The following is an 18,283-nucleotide window of genomic DNA, read 5'->3' as shown; positions in this document are numbered from 1 at the left end:
TGGAGACCCAGGAGTCATCTGAGCAAGGCTGATAAGGCCCCTCCAGGTTCTCAGAGTGACAACAGAGGAGGAAATGAACTCCAGTCTTTACTGCTCCAGTCCGTGCTACCCTTCTGCCTTCTGTTCTCCTTCAGAAGGATGAGGTGACCTCATTTCCACACAACACTTAAGGGACTGATTCATTAAGGGAGAGATGAGAGAGACCACTGCAATAGTTTATGCTAAAATGTTCCCAGAGGCCTGTGTGCGGTGTCCACCTTAGTGAAGTCTCAGCTGGAATTTGATGTTAGAGCCAGCCCTAAGGACTAACAGGCTGCTCTCAAACAAGCTCAGGCCACATTTCCTAACTCCGTGCTCCAGGAATCCTCAAACTAAAAGATAAATGAAGTGTACCTTACAATGAGAGCACTGGACTCCAGCCAATAAAGGAGGTCTCTGAAAAGACTCTCATTCAAGCGAACCACTAACAGACCTCTATCGTCAGCCTTCATCAACCAAACTTACAAGACACACAGGCAATCACTGACTGTTGCCCAGAATCTTAAAAAAAAAAAAAAAAAACTAAAAGAGAGTAAGATCACCTAGGAACTTTCAGGACGTATGATTATTAAACACAGCCAATATATAAAATGAGTAGATGTAAAGTTCTTGAAGAAACCAAAATCCTAACATATTAAGAAGGAAGGCATTCTTTTCAGAAAACAAGACATTTGAAAGATAACAAAATCTCCATGAATGAGACATCCATAGTAAAATTTTTTAAAAGGAAAAACCAGACATATTAAAGAGAAAACCAATGAGTTAGAAGAGAATACAGAGAAAATGATCTAAACTGGAATAAAAGAAAAGAGTCTAGAGTGAATCTGTTATTGTCAAAACTTGAATGCTGAACAGTGGCAGCCTGAAGTGGCTGTCCTCAGCACCCAGCCATACTCTGGGTATTTGGGTTATAACTCACACACTGCTTTTCTCTTTCTCTGGATCTGAATCTCATAACCAGAGGCCATCAGACAGGTACATACAAGCAATAGCAATGTCAACGCTGGGTAGTCGAGGCCCTACACGTATATAATAAGCGGCTCGGAGGACATGTATAAACATCTGTGGAGACTCCTCATGTCTGAGATACATGTGTACATATTCGTATATTTATCTGTCTATAAGATAATAGCCACCTGCATAAATCAAAGCTCCTGGAACTCCGACTACAGAAGAACATGGGTTGGAAACTGGGGTGGTTGCTTTTGGCTGTCAATATGACTGGAACCCTAATCAACCAGCTGACCTGTGGTGGGGTGTGAGGGCATTTCCTGAAGCATTGCGTGGTGGGAGGTCCCCAGAGTGAGCAGCACTCTGCACAGCAGCCCACCACAGCCCACACATGAGGAGGCCCGAGGGACAGTGCTGCTGCTCCTACTCGCCCACGCTCACTCCTTGCTGGTGAGCACATCTGCCCTGTTGCTGTCCTGCTGCCATTCTTTACTGGCGTCAGAACACAGCTTCTTCCTGCTTCCACGTGGACTGAAGGCTAGGGCTCTGCAGGGCCCAGCAAGCCTTCAGTGCCAGCGTGCTGGGGCACTCAGCCTGTGGACCGGGCAGCCACCATGTTCTCAGCCCCTCCACTGTCAGTCACAACCGGACTACCCAGATATGTTCACTCTACTCGAGGTCGTCTCCAGTGAACCCTGCCTAACACAGAACCTGAGCATTAAACTGAGAGGAACACTGCTTCTGAGCAGGAAAGTGATTGTGCGAGCAGGATGGGCCAGTCACTTCCTCCACCGGTACATTAGAAGAACCAGACCAAAGGATTTACCAGTTTCTTCCTACTCTGCTCTCATGACCTCTGCAGCCTCAAGAATGGTTCCTGCACTGTCTGCACATTTTCCTGGTAGGACAAGGCTCTATGTAGAGCTTTGCTTGCAGTTACTCTACCAATCATAACGATCTGGCTTTCTGGGCCACTGGAGATCAGAAATAAGAATTCCTAAGTGGAAAATGAGCAAAAAATGGCTTCCAGAATCAAATACACGGACGGTAGCTTAAAAGAGGAAGGTGGGAAGTAAAGGCTGCAAACACTGACCTGTGAGGTCTGAAGAGAATGGGCCACTGCCAGCACTTACTGTATGACCAGACAGCGTCCACCCCTCAACTGCGCTTCAGGGAAGGAGCCGTGACAGCGCACCACCGGCAGTAACTGATGCTGCTGTAGCCTTAAGCAATCAAGAAACGATTACCTATGTTCAACATACTCTATTTAAAAACTGGAAAAGCACACAACACGTTTAGAAAGAGACCCGTAAGCAGGTTAAAAATATCAAGTTTTAGAGGCTTGTAAAATTCTTTCATACCTTTTCATATTATATATACTTTCTACCTATATTTTTCATAAATATGTGTATGTGTGTATATGTGTAAATAAATGTGTATATTTAAAAATAATAAGGGTGTGATAGCCACTGTGTGAGTTAGGCTTTTATGGCTGTGGAGAGGCACTATGACTACGCCAACTCTTAAAAGAAAAACATTTAATCGGGGCTGGCTTAGTTTTAGAGAGTTAGCTCATTATCACGGAGGGCGCATGGCAGAGTGCAGGCAGGCACAGTGCTGGAGGAACCAGAGTTCTGCATCTTGATGCAGAGACAGTCAGTAGGCGACTGGCATTCCACCCTGGGCACAGCCTGAGAATAGGAGGCCTTAAAGCCTACCTCCAGTGACACACTTCCTCAAGCAAGGCCACACCAACTCTAACAACTCTAACAGTCCCATTCCCCGGGGGGCTGAGCATTCACACACAAGTGTGCTGGGGCCAGCCCTACTCAAACCACCACATTCCATTCCCTGGCCCCCACAGGCGTGTAGCTACAAAATAATGCAAATGCATTCAGTCCAACTTCAAAAGTCCCTATAGTCTATCATAGTTTCAACAATGTTTAGAAGTACAAAGTTCAGAGTCTCTTCTGAGACTCATGCAGTCTCTTACTGTAATCCCCTGTACAATCAAAATCAAAAAGCTGACCACAGACTTCCAACATAGCATGGACAGGATACACACATTACTGTTCCAAAACAGAGGGACGGAAGCAGTGAGGAAAAACTGGACCAAAGCAAGGCTGAAAACCAGCGGGCAAACTCCCAACTCTGCATCTCCATGTCTGATATCAAAATGTTTTTCAAAGCTCCAACTTCTTTCATTTTTCCTTGACTGTGACACATGTCTTTCTCTGGGGCTAATTCCACACACACACACCCCTTCCTGTTGGCAGCTCTGCAGGAATCCCACAGCTCTGGCAATTCTAACATCTCAGGGGCTCCAAGGCAACTTCAACTCCACGCTGCACAGAAAGGCGATGGCTTCTCCAGGCCTCCACGCAGCACTCCTGCCACGCCTGGCCTCAGCAAATTTCCTCAGTGGAGGGAGATTCCATAACCCTTCTCTGCTCTTGACTAAAGCCAGAGCCCTGTGGCCGAGCTGCCAAGTTCTGCTGCTTGCTGGGGCTGGAGCATGGCCCCCTATTCTATTATGTCTTCACCAGCTTTCTGTTTTCCATGGCTTCCTTCACTGCCTAAGCTTGGCTGTCCTGGAAGTTGCTCTGTAGACTGATCTTGAACTCAGAGATCTGCATGCCTCTGACCCCCAAGTGCTAGGATTAAAGGTGTGTACCACCAAACCTAGACCTTGGCTTTTCTTTAATTCCTTTTCATTATGACCATGACCACTATGCCTCAAGGTCTGGATCAAAGCCCTGTGTCAATCTGGATCAGAAGCCTGCGTCTTTCAGACTCAAGATCAGGACCACAGGTGTGCCCTCCACTTGTGGCCCGTAGTTCATTCCAGAGATAGTCAAGGTGACAAACAGGAATAGCCATCGCATCCATGTTCTAAGCAAAGTTCTATCGAGTTGCCCCGAAAGATCCCTGAGCTGCTTTTTCAGAATCTTAGACAGACATCCCTCTGAACAATACACAAAGGGATGAGCCATCAGCTGTATGAAGCAACACACTGACAGAAGGTCAAATCATTGGCATACCCACAGCGCACACACAGCGAATGCTGCACAAAGGCTGGCTGAGCGGTAGGGGTGAACATGGCTGTGAGAGGAAGGCTTTCAGAACCTACTGAGAAGTGGGACAAACCCAGAACAAGGAAGGAGTCCATGAAGGGGGGGGGGGGGGGGGGCGCCCAGCCATGTGGGGTCCAAGATCCATCAATGTCATGAGATGGCCTGGTATGCCACTGGGAAAGTCTGGATCACAGGAACAGTTTAAGAGATGAAGAGAACCCTCCACTCATGTAAGCCTGTGCTCACACACACCTGCTTTAAAGGAGAAGAGATACATGCAAAACTGCCCATCCCGGAACACCACATTCTACAAAGCAAGAGCACGACTCTAACAGGGACTCAGAATGACTGATAGGAATGAAGTCTGAGGACATCATTGAATTATAACGTCCACAGATTTCATTAAAGCAAATCACAGAAATGAAAACAAAAACCAAGTTAACAGAACACTTTCCTAGGTTCTCTTCTAACTTGGCTGGATAAACATCACCTAAGTGTGAGTGGATGAAGAACTACACAGATGGCATCAGGGTGCATGCCCACAGCGCATTTCCCCGGGGTTTCCTGACCTGCTGTCCCGAGTCTCAGTATTCAGAACTTGGGGTCAGGAAGGCCTATCAGCTGACCCTCTCCAGGTCAGTCAAGTACTTCTAAACTGAGTAGGCCCTTCCAAACATGCTACTGGCGAGACTGGCTTTTAGAGAACAGGAATATTGCTGACTTGCCTAACTTTAAATACATGTCGGGAGGATTTTAAAAATTAATCAAGCCCCGAGCACTTTATAAAAGCCCTCGATCGTCATTTTCAGAGAGGCCAGGCCTCTGCTGGTGCAATCTGCAGGTGTGGGTTCAAGAATGAACACCCAGCACGTGTGCTGTGTGCGCTGTTATCACGCCCCAGGTGGTGCGCATCAAGTGTTTATTCTCCTCTACTGTGCTTTGTTGTTAATACTGTAGACTCTTGTGAATAAAAATTCCGTAAAACGTAGCAAACAATGGTCCAGTTTCATTCCACAGCTGCCAGGGCCAATTCTAAACACCTCTGTATGGAAAGCCACAAATGCTCTTTTAGACAGACAGACAGTGACAGAAGAGGAGCGCCTTTGCAGACACGCACAAAAAAGAAATGGCTTTTATTGTCTTTACCCAGGTTTGCCCTTACACACAGACAGGAGCTTCCAGAGACGGAAAACTAGAACAGGTCACTGGGCTCCACTAATTTAATCAACGTACATCCTGATTGTCAGAGGAGTTTATCTACTGGGCCACACTGAGCATCGCTACCTGAAGGGGCAGAAAGGGTAAGTGTCCTCACTCCTTTCCTGCTCAGAAGTGGAGGGAACAGGAGGCTCAGGCAGTCGACATCACAATGCACATGGGCGATGTGCACGTGTGTGAGAGCAGGCAGGTTTGCACCGGCACATACTTCCAACAAACCCAACGCCTTGAAAAATCTCACCATTCCTGGAAACATTTTTTGCCCAATTGTGGAATGAATAGACAAGTAAATCCTATGACAGTTTAGCAAATAGATAGATTTTGTTCCTAATTTTCTTCTCATTTCACATCTAGAGTATTTCAATAGGAGAAACTGAACTGATGTTGATAAACAAGAAATAACCAATTCTCAGCTAATAATCTAGGATCCTGCTTATAGTTCCGTTGGCTAATAATTAGTTAATAATTTAAGGGACTCTGCATCACAGTAGAAAGTTTTTCTAGGTCAAAATAATAAATGAGGGTGCACCCTTGCTAATAAACACAGAGAATGCTGTCCTCGCTTTGGCTGTAACCCTGACAATAAGCAGCAAAATGGGCTGGCTGACCTTTTCAGTCTGAAGATTCATGGTGGAATTCCATCAAGTCCTAAAACCAGGTAAATTAAAAGATAAAATGTCTGTGCTCCTGAAAACCATTCAGAGGGGTCACTAATTCAGAAGCAGGAATGATGCCGAGTCCAGGAGGGCAGCCGCGGCAGAGCAGCCGCGGTGCAGACACTCAGTGAACGTGGAGAGGGAGGCAGGCATTGTGTTTCCACACATGTGCGTTTGTTTATAACTGCACCCTTGCACAAGCACACATTTAACAGACAACAGTCAGCTCACTGCAAGAAAGGGCATCGCCCGGGGCCAAAGCTGCGGTGTGAGGTTAAGGCCATGCAGTGTCCATGGGCAGACACAAATGTCAGGGCAGCGCTGGGCCAAGGCCGCACTTCTGGGTTTTAATCCTGGCTTCTCTGCTTACCTTCCAATTGAGGTAACCATAGTAACCTCAAGGGTTGTCAGGAGGTTAAAGCAGCTGATCTGCCACAGAACAATCTTGGTTAGCAGATCACTGTGAACACAGCTGAAGCTCCAGCTGAGGGCAACTTCGAACACCCTGAAGCAGAAGTCAGACGCTGAGCCAGGTAGGAAAAGATCTTGAGTGGCTCCTGGTCCCGTCAGGAAGTCTGCCACCATCTGGGAGCAACATGGAGGAGGTCCCCGTCTCAGGCCACGGGAAAGACCACGTTGAGGAGGCAGAGTCCCTGACGCTGGATATGGCTCCGGAGCACGGCAGCACTCTGGGACCCACCTAAGCTGCAGCAGGCTGAGAAACTAAGGCAGAAAGACCAAGGGGCCCTGGCAGAAGCTGTCATGACTTCATCCTGGAGACATCGCTACAGCACAGGGCACAGTTGAAAAGCACACTGAGCACCACGGAGCACAGGCGGTAACAAATGCACAGCAGAAGCCGTCGTGGCGAACGCTTCCAGAGAGAATGAATTACTTAGAGACACAGACTCCTCGTCAGCGAAAACAGATGCCCGAGGATGGTGGAGCCGCATCTCCAAAGTGTTGAGGGGAAATAAACGTCAAAATGGAGTTCTCCACTATCATTCCAGACTGAGGGAGGAAGCAAGAACCGCTGGAGCACACAAGAACTGAGAGCTCATCTCTCACCGGCCAGGCGCAGAAGACATCAACCCCAAGATGGGCGTGGAGGCCGAGAGGCCGGGGCTTCCCCACGTCCGCACACCACACCTCCAGATGTACTTGTGCTCACTAAGGGGCTTAGGCAAGGAGCGTCCCGTCTTCCCGTGGGCTCTGAAAGGCGCGTATCTGAGCTCCTTCCACTTGTCTTCATTCACTTACCCTTAGTTTCTAATCCTTGAACTGAAGTGAACAGCAGTGGGGGCCCAGCCCACCCAGGTCTGTTCCTGGCGGCAGCCACCTTCAGGTCTCTGGGCCGCCTCATCTGGTATTTCTCTTCCCATTTTTAAATAATGATCTGTGCCAGGAGACCTTTGGAAGAACCCATCGCCCGCTGGTGACGGCGACGGCTGCCTGGCCATTCGCCATGTGACCAGTCTCCCTAAAGCCTGGCAGAAGGACAGCTGGGGAAGCGGTTACAACGACACGGTGCACATGTTTTTAGAACTTGGAGCCACAAGATGTGGTCCACTTCCCTTCCCTAATTACCTGCTGGGAGTTTCAAGGTGAGAGAGTAACAACAGGAAACATCCCAGCACTTTACGTCACTCTATCACAGCGACTTGCTTATTACTTTCTGTTAAATTCGAGTGTGCCCACCCCTGAGAGCTCGCCCCTCAACATGAGGTGGGTAACACGGAACTCCATGAAGCCAGACTGCTAAGATGGCAGTCCCCTATGCCAAGGGCTGGGGTTCCAGCACACGCAGGAGCCAGAGTTCCTGTGAGGGTTGTAAGAGGGAGGCAAGAAAGGGTCTTCATTGTTTGGACTTTGGGAACAAAAAAGAAGATGGCAAACAGTACAGGAAAGTAACCTAATTTTATCTTGTGTATAAAAGAAAACGTTGGTGAAAAAAATCCCCGTGACTAAAAGTCTGTCTGTTAGGTGCTCTAGACCACTTACTTATTGCCCAGTTAAAAATGTAAATAACAATAATGGAAACAAAACAATAACAACCCCAATCCTACCCCTCTTCTAAAAGAAACAAACAAACAAAAAAAGCCAAGCTACTAACTAGAGGAAACTAGAGGACAGAAGCCTCTTAATAAGGACCAAAGCTGCTCCTGAAGAATCAATCAATCAAACTCTCTCTCACTTTAGTTTAGAATGTGACTCTCAATTATGGTTCTGCTCTTCTCCCTGATATCTGAGTTGTGCTGCAGATTTCGTTAAATTCCGGGGAGGGGGGTGTCAGTGCTTCTATTATTCTTAAATGCTCTCTACTGAGGGATCCAGTAACTTTATCTCCTCTCTAGAACAGCGTCTTCTTGTAGTTGATTTCGCTTGCTTCCTCGAGCCTGCCTGGTGAGCGCACAGCACACAGGCACCTGCTGATCACGCCTCCCATCACCCCCGTCCTCTACTGGGCCTCCTCCTCTCCCTGCGGGCTGCAGGGCTGCTGCAGGGCTGCTGCAGGGCTGCTGCAGGGCTGCTACAGAGCTGGACTCTTCATTATTCCAAGCTGGGTAATTGAAGGCCAATCTAAACCAACTGCCTGTGTAAAATTGACATTGATCTCCGAGCACACTTCCCAGTGGTGGGGCAGAATTTTAGATAGGGATGATTCATTTTTTTGCTAAGAATGTTTAGGAGAAACTAAGTAAACTAAATAGTGTAGTCTTTAGTGAAAGCTTGGTTCTGCTCTCCTCCAGGTGTAAGCCTGCTTTCTCTCTGCTCCCCGTCCTTCGCTCATGCTCAGCCCTTTAGTTTCCTCTTGTAGCTGCTTCAGCATCTTCTCTTCAGCCCCATGTTCAAGAACTCGATGGCATGCCTGGATTTGAGCTGGCTTTATGCTGGGTGGCTGGCAAGCCCCTCCCACCAGGAGATCCATGTACTTGGATTCCAGGAATCGAATGTGTGTGTACTGTCTGTGTGATAGCGTCCTCACACCCATCTTCCATCCATCAGATACTGAACTCCCCAGGCTGAGTCTCTAAGTTTCTTCTCTTGTTCCACTTACTTCCCATCTGTTCTGTCTTTGGGAAAGATTCGGTTGACTTTTTCTAACTCTTTTGGAGTTTTTTTTTTTTGGGGGGGGGTGGTGGGGGAGGGAGGATGATAGGAAAAGGCACTATCATTTTAATTCCTAAGAGCTCATTTTAATTATGATGCCTTAGAGGATAGTTACTAACGTCTTTGAGCATTTCTTAAGCCTGTCTATCTTTTACCATTATCCACTGCTTCCTAGCTCATTTGACTTTGTTTTTATTAAGGACTCTGTCATCATGTACTGTCTGGTGGCTTGTGGCTGTCAAGCTACATTTTACAGGGAGTTAGTCAAGTGTGCATTAGCCATTCTGTGTGACCTGCAGGCCGCTAGTCGAGGCAGTCAAGAGGCTTTGCAGCTTCTTTGCCGAGAGACCCCCCACTCCTGTCAACATCGGCAACCTCAGAGGCCTCCCTCCCGCACAGGGTCTCCACAGCCACCCTTGCAGACTCTTGTCTGGGGAAGAGAGGGAAGAGGAAAGACGGGAAAACCAGGTCACCTGGCCTCCTGGAAAAACAGGCAGGCATGAGGTATATGCGTGGGAGCTTAGGAGGCAGACCCGTGCCTACACTACTCGTGGCTACGGAGCATGCTCTGACCTCTACAGCTGGTCACATTCTGGTTTCCTCTGGCCTCTTGTCTTAGTTAAGGTTGTATCACTGTGATAAAACACCGTGACCAAAAGCAAACAAAGGAAAAAGATTATTGACTAATATACCCTGAATCCACCGAGGGAAGTCAAGGCAGGTACGCAGACCAGGTGGGAACCTGAAGGCAGGAGCTGATGCCTTGGAGGAATGAGGCTCGTGCCTCATGGCTTTCCCAGCCTGCTTGCCTGCTTTCTTTCTTTCTAGATTTATTTATTTATTATGTATACAGCTTCTGCCTGCATGTGTGCCTGCTCACCAGAAGAGGACACCAGATCTCACTATAGATCGTTGTGAGCCACCATGTGGTTGCTGGGAATAGAACTCAGGACCTTTGGAAGAATAGCCAATGTTCTTAAACCTCTGAGCCATTTCTCCAGCCTATCAGCCTGCTTTCTTATAGAACCCAGGACCACCAACCCAATACCATCCAAAACTGGCTGGGCCCTCTGGGCCCTCCACCATCAATCACTGATGAAGGAAATGTTCTCCAGGCTTGCCTATGGTCCAGCCTGAAGGAGGCGTTTTCTCAACTGTGGTTTCCTCCTCTCAGAAGACTCTAGCTTGTGTTCAGCTGATGTAAAACTAGCCAGCACTCCTGTGTACATTCCATTTATTTGCTTGGTCAATTTTATGAGCTCCTTGTGCTATGGCTGCCCATCCCATGCTTTCTTTAAGCCCACTCTGCTTCTACCACTAACACAAGTATTGGCAGGTACTATCAGTGTGCTTAGTTGCTCCATGAGGCCAAGAAGACCAGGCCCACAGCTATGAGCTGATACAGGGTAGTGCCTGATAGAGAGAACAATGTCAGCTGAGTAAGGGAATGAAGGCGGCCACAGAGGGAAGAGCACACAATGATCCAAGTACAGTCCTGTTTGTGTTAAGTTAGCAGATAAAAGCATGCATGCACTCAGAAAGCTCACTGAAAGCACTCCTGCTCCTACAGGCACTCGGAGCTCCTGTAGCCGGCATTTCTTTAACAGGTCAGCAGGCAGAATAAAGTCCACACAGACCAATACGCTCTACGAAAACAGACTTCGCTCTCCCAGAAACAGCGTGTCACTACTTTTTGAACAAAGCAAATCTCTTCATTAAAAAACAAAACAAAACAAAACCTTAGTAGCCTTCTATGTTGCAAATGAAGTATTTTTACTGAGAAACTTGTCTGTCCAATACACTGTTATGGCTCACATAATTTTCACTGTATCTACGGTGATGGGGGCACTGGGTTATCTTGTGGTCTAGAACACTGAACTAATAAAATGCAAATAAGGATAACTGCTGTGAGTAGCAGTTACTTTTGCTGTCACTGGCCAAAAAAATGTGCTTAATAATTCAAGGGAATCTTTATTAAGATGAAAGTCACCAGTCACTATGTGTTAATAGTAATAGATTAGATTTACGAAGCACATGTTATTTGCAGTGACTAGGCATTTTGAAAGGGTTTACTCATTTAATTCTCATAAAAGTCCAATGAGCCTAATACATTGCCCTCACTTTGCGAGTTAGAAACTGAGGCAAAAGAAGATTAAGTGATCTATCTACTTATACATTCTACTCATCTCAATGAAAAGTTATCGTTAGCATTTTCCTACACCACTAAAACATCTTTATAAACACTATTAGTGGCTTCATAATACTCCAGTGTATACAATTATCACAATTTATTTAACCAGTCCACGACCACTGAGAAATTCTGCTTGCTTCCAATCTGACATTATTACAGATAGTCCTGCTGTAGATATCTCTGTAGGTAAGTATTTACCCATTTTTTTCATTGTTTTTCTATGACAGACTCTTAAAATAATTAGTGGGTCAACAAATACTTGGATTTGTTGGATGACAAAAATACACAAAACAACATAATTTTGCCTTATAAAAGTCTCTTCTTACACTTAAAAACATCTCCCATCCCAAGAAAAAGAGTATTCTCCTGTATTTTTATGGTTTAATTTTATATCTAACTTGTAAATAAATAAACTATATATGTATATGATACATATCATTAAAATACACAAATTTTGTTTCATGCACGAGCTATATATTTTTTTTTCTCTATACACTCTCATGTACACATTCCTTCCTTAAACATCCATTTCTGAGCAGATACTTTCCCTGGTCATTGATTTACTTGGCGGAGGGGAGTAAGAGGATCAATAAAGTAAGTGCTATATTTTAATATGTTGATGAATCATTTGTGTAGAAACAGATAAAACTTTAGAAATATGGACTGATATATAGACAGGAGATAGGAGGCCATCTGAAGGCAAAATACTCCTCAGGAAAGTAGTAAAACATAAGTGAGATCTGAGAAGCAGAGCCTGTGAAAGCAAGACACCAGAGCTGGTAAAGGAGAGCAGCTGTGTGAGGGACGGCTGTGAGTCCAAGGCAGATGAGTTGGGAGGAGGCTGGAGAAGCTGCGAGCATCAGCATGTCTTCCCAACATTTGACAGCCAGTTACACAACCACATACTGTTCTACCCCATCTTCAAAGACCACTCTCAAGTTCTCCATCTCTTACAGCTATCAGGTGCAGAGTAAAGATGTGAGAACACGGTGTCCATGGCCTCAGGGACGTGTTCTAGGTCACGTTAGGGTGAATGACAAGCAAAGAAGAAGAGTGAAATACTTTAAGTGATGTCTTAGTCTGAGGACTTTCATGTTCCTCAGCTGACAGACTAACACAGGTCCTTTAAAAAGAAGGCCACTTGTGAAGAGGAAGCTGGTCAGTGCTGCTGGCTCTGATGAAGAAAAACAAGCCCTTGCTCATAACAACTGTGATTGTGGCTATTGGTGCTACAATGGAGGTAAAGTGAGAACACACCGTGTTTGAAAGGGATGTCTAAATGAGTGGCAGAAAAGGTGACAAGTCAGAGAAAGAGTTGACAAAATAGGATACGCCCAACTCTCATGAGAAGATAGAGGAAAAGAAAGCTACTTAAGGGGCAATGAGAGAGGAAAAATTTTACCCAGACAGTAATACAGAGACAGGTTGCAGAGAAATAACTCAGGTGAAGACCAAACGAGCCAGAGAATGAGAAGGAGCCAGATGATTAGAGCAGATTTCTGGAATTAGTTGAAGGTCAAGGAGAGCAATTCAGGGGCCAAGAGAGTAGCCATATTGAATAAATCACCTGGGAGAGGAGTTTGAGCCAGAACAGCTGAGTTGGACCAGCCAGCCCAGAGCTCACTAAGAACAAGAAAGGTTGAGCTTATTAAGCAGTAAGTCTCAGAGGCTGAAAACTATCTACACCTAGGTTAGACTGTACGGAGGCTAGAAGCTTCCAGGACTAGGCCTAGGTTAGCAGACAGAGGCAGTAAGCCTCAGAGACAACAATCACCTCAGGAGAATAAAAATTCCTTTTACATGTAGCCTTCTTTGCAATCTCAATCCAATGTTCACAGGTTCTCAATGCACTTGCTGTTTTATTGACCAATATGATGACCTGCTAGTTATTTTGAACTGTCTTCAATATTTGACTACCAAACAATCTGTTATCTGTTTACAAAAAATGGGCCTATCTGCAAAAATATGTTTCTAAATGGAACCTAAGTGCTCTGCTAGATATTACATTCCCAACTGAGGAAAATAAAACAAAACAAAACCTCAAAACCCTCAAAAATCTTAATGGTCAAGTACAATGTAAGGAAAAGGTTCTCCGCTCAGAGGGAAGAGACAGACGTGCGGAAAGACTCCTTTCTCCTTCATTGTCTAAGTAGATACTATGTCTACAATGTGTTCAGTCTTCACCGCCCCCCCCAGAAAAAACCCCACATTTATCCAAAAGGGTGTGTCTTCTCCACCAACAAGAATCCCTCCTGCATAGGCAGACACTGCTGTAGAAGGAGGACCTGAGAGGCCGGGAGCGTGTATACGGTGGAGGTCTCTGCATCTGACTTCCTGCAGAGACCCAGCAAACGAGCAGTGGCCAGGGGCGGGGATGGGAGCCTCACGGAGAAAAGCACAAGGGTGCAGAGTTCCAAGACCAAGGCCCTGCCGTAACCCAGCGCCAAAGCTCCCAGTAAAGAAGGCACATGCAGGGCACTGCCGAAGCTTCGGCAGCCCAGTCAGCCTTCACTTGGTTTAAACTTCTGAGAGTACACAACAACTCCCGACAGCCCCTGCCTGTGACACACTCAGCACCACATTGTCTACACACTCTCCTAGAGATGGAAACCCCCACTTGACAATATAAGCCTCCTGCCAGAATGTGAGCCACATATTAGCTTAAATATTTACCCTGTTCCTTCTGTCTTGGTCTTCAAAATGCAACCCATTACAAAAAAAAAAAATCCCATGCTAAAAGTCTCGCTGATGGCTACACTGGCTCCTTAGGGTCAAGTGAAATGAGTAGCTAAATCAATGATCAGGTCTCTTTTTCACTGTAGTTCTCTCTTTTCTCCATCACTGACTGCTTCTTAGCTTCTAATAACCCAAATCACTATTGATCTGACACTGTAAAACCACATAATGCTTTGACTCCTCCGTGCATCGCTTTAGCTCCCACTTGGCTTCTCAAATACTGTGGACACCATGTTTCTCCGTCCATCCCTCCTTAATTGGACACACCGCTACAATTTCTCACAACAGTACTTCCTCTTGGGCAAGTACATGTTCCTCCGTTAGGTCCCAAACCACCCTTTGCGAATTGGCTTTGCAAGAACCATCACATTGTACCCTACTTGTCTGTAACACATATCAGCCCCGTCCATCTTCAAACTCCTCCTAAATCAAGGATCTTTGCTCATCTGTATTAGACAGTTCTTATCAGTACCTGGTGCTTAAGAGACATTTAAAATGTTTCTGAAATGAGTGAACAGATTCTATGAATACATTCAGATTTAGAAACACAATTACAGAGATAAGTCTTTATAAATAATTCATGCATCATGCTTTATCCAAAATATCCTAAGCAAGTATTTCCTTATTCATATTCACTATGACATAAACATTTTCTAATGAAAACAGACAATATAGAACATCTTACCGGCAAAGTTCCAGGCAGAGATGCATCAAAAAAAGAAACCAAAGAATTCGGAGGTGCTGCAAAGCACACTTGAGCTCCAGAGAAGAGTTTGGAGTTAGAGGCAATCTGTGCATGAATTTCCAGTCCTACTACAGCTGCCCATTTGTGTTCACTATATGGGAAGAAAATGGTTAAAAATTACACGGGTCACCATGTTAGTTTTTATAAAGCTACATTTCAAATAATATCTTATTTGCATTTAAACTAAAATTTATATGCTTACATTTTAAAATGTGTCATTTCGTTGATGAATAAATTAACTGTACCCTATTAGCTAACAAACACTCATTAAATGACTCAATAAATGATAAATTATCAACCACATTTTGAGTTCATTGTTAACAGCCTGAAGCTAGAAGGAGGAGGGTCACACAAATACCATAGACAACCATGGCATGGCATTCCTGAAAATTTGTGGAAACAAAATAAAACAAAACTAAACAGTAAACCATGAGAGGAAACACTTTTTTTTTTCATCTTCCCAAGGCACATCCAATTCTTGAAATCTAATTTTAAATTCTTTCATTTGTTCATACTTGACTGCTAGCAAATCTTAGTCAATGCTATAATGTGCTATACTAATGTCTCTTGTCTGAGCATTCCTATTCTGGTGATCCAGTACTCAGTTCTCTTTGGGGAATTAAAATTCCCTCTTCCACATAAAAATCTATGTATGTTCCTGTTCTTCTCCTGAGCAACTTCTAGATGACACAGATTTTCACTCATGTGCACTCAGTTCTGTTTTAAGCACTTCAATAAATAACGTTCTACATCGAATAAGAAAAGTGATTCCTTCTTTTTAATTTGAAAACAAAGCCTGCAAGTGAACGGAAATAAACTAGGCAAGTCAGAGCTTCGGCGTCCTCTAATTACCAAAGTATTTCCTGTTTCAGTGCATGGAAAGAAAATGGTCTAATGTATGAAAAGAATAGAAATGAGATCCTTTTAGACATTTTTCTCTCTTCTTCACTGAAATGCTAAAAAGAATGGCAATCTGCATTTTAAAAGGAGCTTTAAGTCAAATACACTGACTTACGGCTGGTCAGGGTAAGCAAATCTTTACATACTCGGGGGGAGATTTCATCGGTCAACTACATCCTCTAGATCAAGACGAACCCGCTCATGATAAAACCAGACACCTAGTGTTTCACAGTAAAACTTGCGATGACATTAGGCTCTACTATCCGGGGCTGTGTACACAGGCTTTCCCCCCGGTCTTCTGGATTACAGCTAGTAATGCTAAATGGCTGCTACGTACGAGCCGGAATCTAGACCCGCTACTACTTAGTGGTACGACCGAATCCAGTCTTCCGTGGGCGAAGACGGCTGCAGGAAACGCTATTTTACACTCGCACGTTCTGCAAACAATGCCTACTTCAGGGCAGAAGCTAAGTGTGAGGGTGGAGGCGGCAGGCCTGGCTGCGTTTTCACTGAGGTTCAGTTGCCCATGATATACAGGCGGACCACCCTCCGGCTCATTAAAACCCTCAGTTAAAGGTATGAAGAAATATACCCTTTCCTCGGCTTCAGAGCCATGTGGAGGGAAGGCTGAGCCACTGAGCTCTGTCGCCTAGCCCAGGTGGATGTGGGCCCAGTCTGAGCTCCACTTCGGTGGCGAGAACCGCCGTCTATCCATGCTAAAGCCCAGTGTCTTCCAGGGAAGCCCAAGCGCAGCAAGGGCGCCGCCATCGCGTAGTCGGAGTCCGGGTCAGGTGACCCAGCCACCCTCTGCCGCGAGGCTGCCTGGGAAGCGTAGTTCTGGCAGTGCTCCACCAAGCTGGAGGCCCGGACCGGAAGACTACTATTCCCGGCAACCCAAACCAAAGGCCGCCGGAAATCTGTTTGGGAGGGCGGGACAGAGAACCAGGGAAGTGGGAGGGTCTCTGGCTTCCTTGCGACTCCTCCTAGTGGGGAGTTGGAGGGTTTGTGGCTTTCCGGCGCGTGCGCGCTGTGTGTTTGACAGCTTGTTGGAGGAGGAAAGCCGGGAAGCCTCACCAAGGATCCTAGAGCCTGCCTAGTTGAAACAAATGACTCTAACATCACCACGAAGACTTCCTGGGTCCCTCAACGCATTCCTGTCTGCTCGCACACTTCATACAGTAATTTGTGCATTATTTCAACCGATCCTTATTTGCATGCCTTGCATATAGACCTAGACCAATTCTTTTTATTTATTTTTATTTTTAGGTTTTTCGAGACAAGATTTTTGTGTTGCCCTGGCTGTCCTGGAACTTGCTCTGTAGACCAGGCTGGCCTCGAACTCAGAGATTCACCTGCTTATGCCTCTGCTGGGATTAAAGGCGTGGGCCACCACCGCTGGCTCCTGGTCCGATTCTTAGGCTCAGTGACATAGTATAAAGCAAGACTTTGTGGCTATTGTTTTATAGAATTTGCATTTTAAGGAGAAGAACATACAGAAAATAAGTTTTTAAAAAAGAATTTCATGTAGGCAAAAAGCACTATATTTGAGCAGAGGTTACTTGGAGACAGACCTACATTAAACTTGTATGTGCTTTTTCTCTGTTTTTCTTAACCAGTATCTGAAGCAATTTTTTTTTTTTTTATGTTAGAAAGCCTTGATAGAAAAAAAGAATCACCCCAATAGATTTCTTTTTGTTGTTTGACTCCAGAACTACCCCATCCTGAGCTGGGGCTATCACTCAATGGTTCAACATTTGCCTACCTTGTAGAAAGCAAATGGGTTCTACCCTCAGCAAGGCAAAACCAAACAGAGTCCTTCATCCCTTGTTGAAATTCTGGGTGATTTTTTTTTTTAAACAGTCTACAATAGTCCTTGCTTTTATCATCCAATTGTAACCGTTCATATAGTACCTAATAAACGTACAGTGTTTATCTTCTCTTTGCACAGCTCCTTGTCCAGCATTCACCCCGGTCTTTCCAAAGAATGGTGTAGGGACCTTGAGAATATTTGAAGCGGTGTGTTGTGGAGAATGATGTGATAAAGACAGTGGGCCCTGTTGAGAGGGCGCGCTCTTTAGAATAGAGATAATGAATTGTAGTGATGACAGGCAGACGAAAACATCTGCTTCTGGCAGCTGTGAAAGAGGGGACTGAGGGACCTGATGAAGAGTACAGGTGGGATAAGCTCTAGGTTTCTGACATGTATCTGAGTGTCTAATATAAGGTAAGGGAGACAGAGAAGGAACTCATTTTCTGTGCAAACTTAGGTGCTTGGCTGCCTTGGAGATTTCCAAGAAGGGCAGTCCAGCTGAAGTTAAGAGAAAGAAAAGATTTGTACTCTCCATATTTCACACTGACGGGTTTCAATTATTGATCACTAACTATAGATTAGAGAGCCACAATTTATGATGTTTCCATTAATATTTATAAGAAGTTATGGTATTGTGTAATATAGCCCCTCCATTGGGAAAAATAAAGTTTAAGCTGTGCTGGAGAGCTAATTCAGCAGTTACGGAGACTTTCTGTTCTTCCAGAGGACTCAAGTGTGGTTCTTAGTGCTCCCGTCCAGGGACTCACATGCCTGTAGCTCCGCCCCCAGATGCTCTGAGGATGTGTCATGCTTTCTGCAGACATTACACCCAGCACTCCCCAACCGAGTCTC

General features: G+C 45.4%; 1 protein-coding gene across 1 annotated transcript in view; it reads right to left on the bottom strand.

The window, feature by feature from the left end:
- The window catches only part of Gatb (glutamyl-tRNA amidotransferase subunit B), a 70,880-nt gene extending 54,478 nt beyond the window's left edge, over positions 1 to 16,402 (bottom strand). Inside the window, exons 1-2 of the mRNA XM_055596511.1 lie at positions 16,214 to 16,402; positions 14,662 to 14,812 (exon numbers count right to left, since the gene is read on the bottom strand). Of these exons, the coding sequence (XP_055452486.1) occupies positions 14,662 to 14,812; positions 16,214 to 16,389 (327 nt within the window). The 5' untranslated portion in view covers positions 16,390 to 16,402. The remainder of the gene's footprint in view (positions 1 to 14,661; positions 14,813 to 16,213) is intronic.
- Between the last annotated feature and the right edge of the window lie 1,881 nt (positions 16,403 to 18,283).

Source organism: Psammomys obesus, unplaced genomic scaffold (genome assembly GCF_907164565.1).
Source record: "Psammomys obesus unplaced genomic scaffold, mPsaObe1.curated_primary_1811, whole genome shotgun sequence".
NCBI classification, from domain to species: Eukaryota; Metazoa; Chordata; class Mammalia; order Rodentia; family Muridae; genus Psammomys; species Psammomys obesus.
This window is presented reverse-complemented; position numbering and strand designations above follow the sequence as displayed.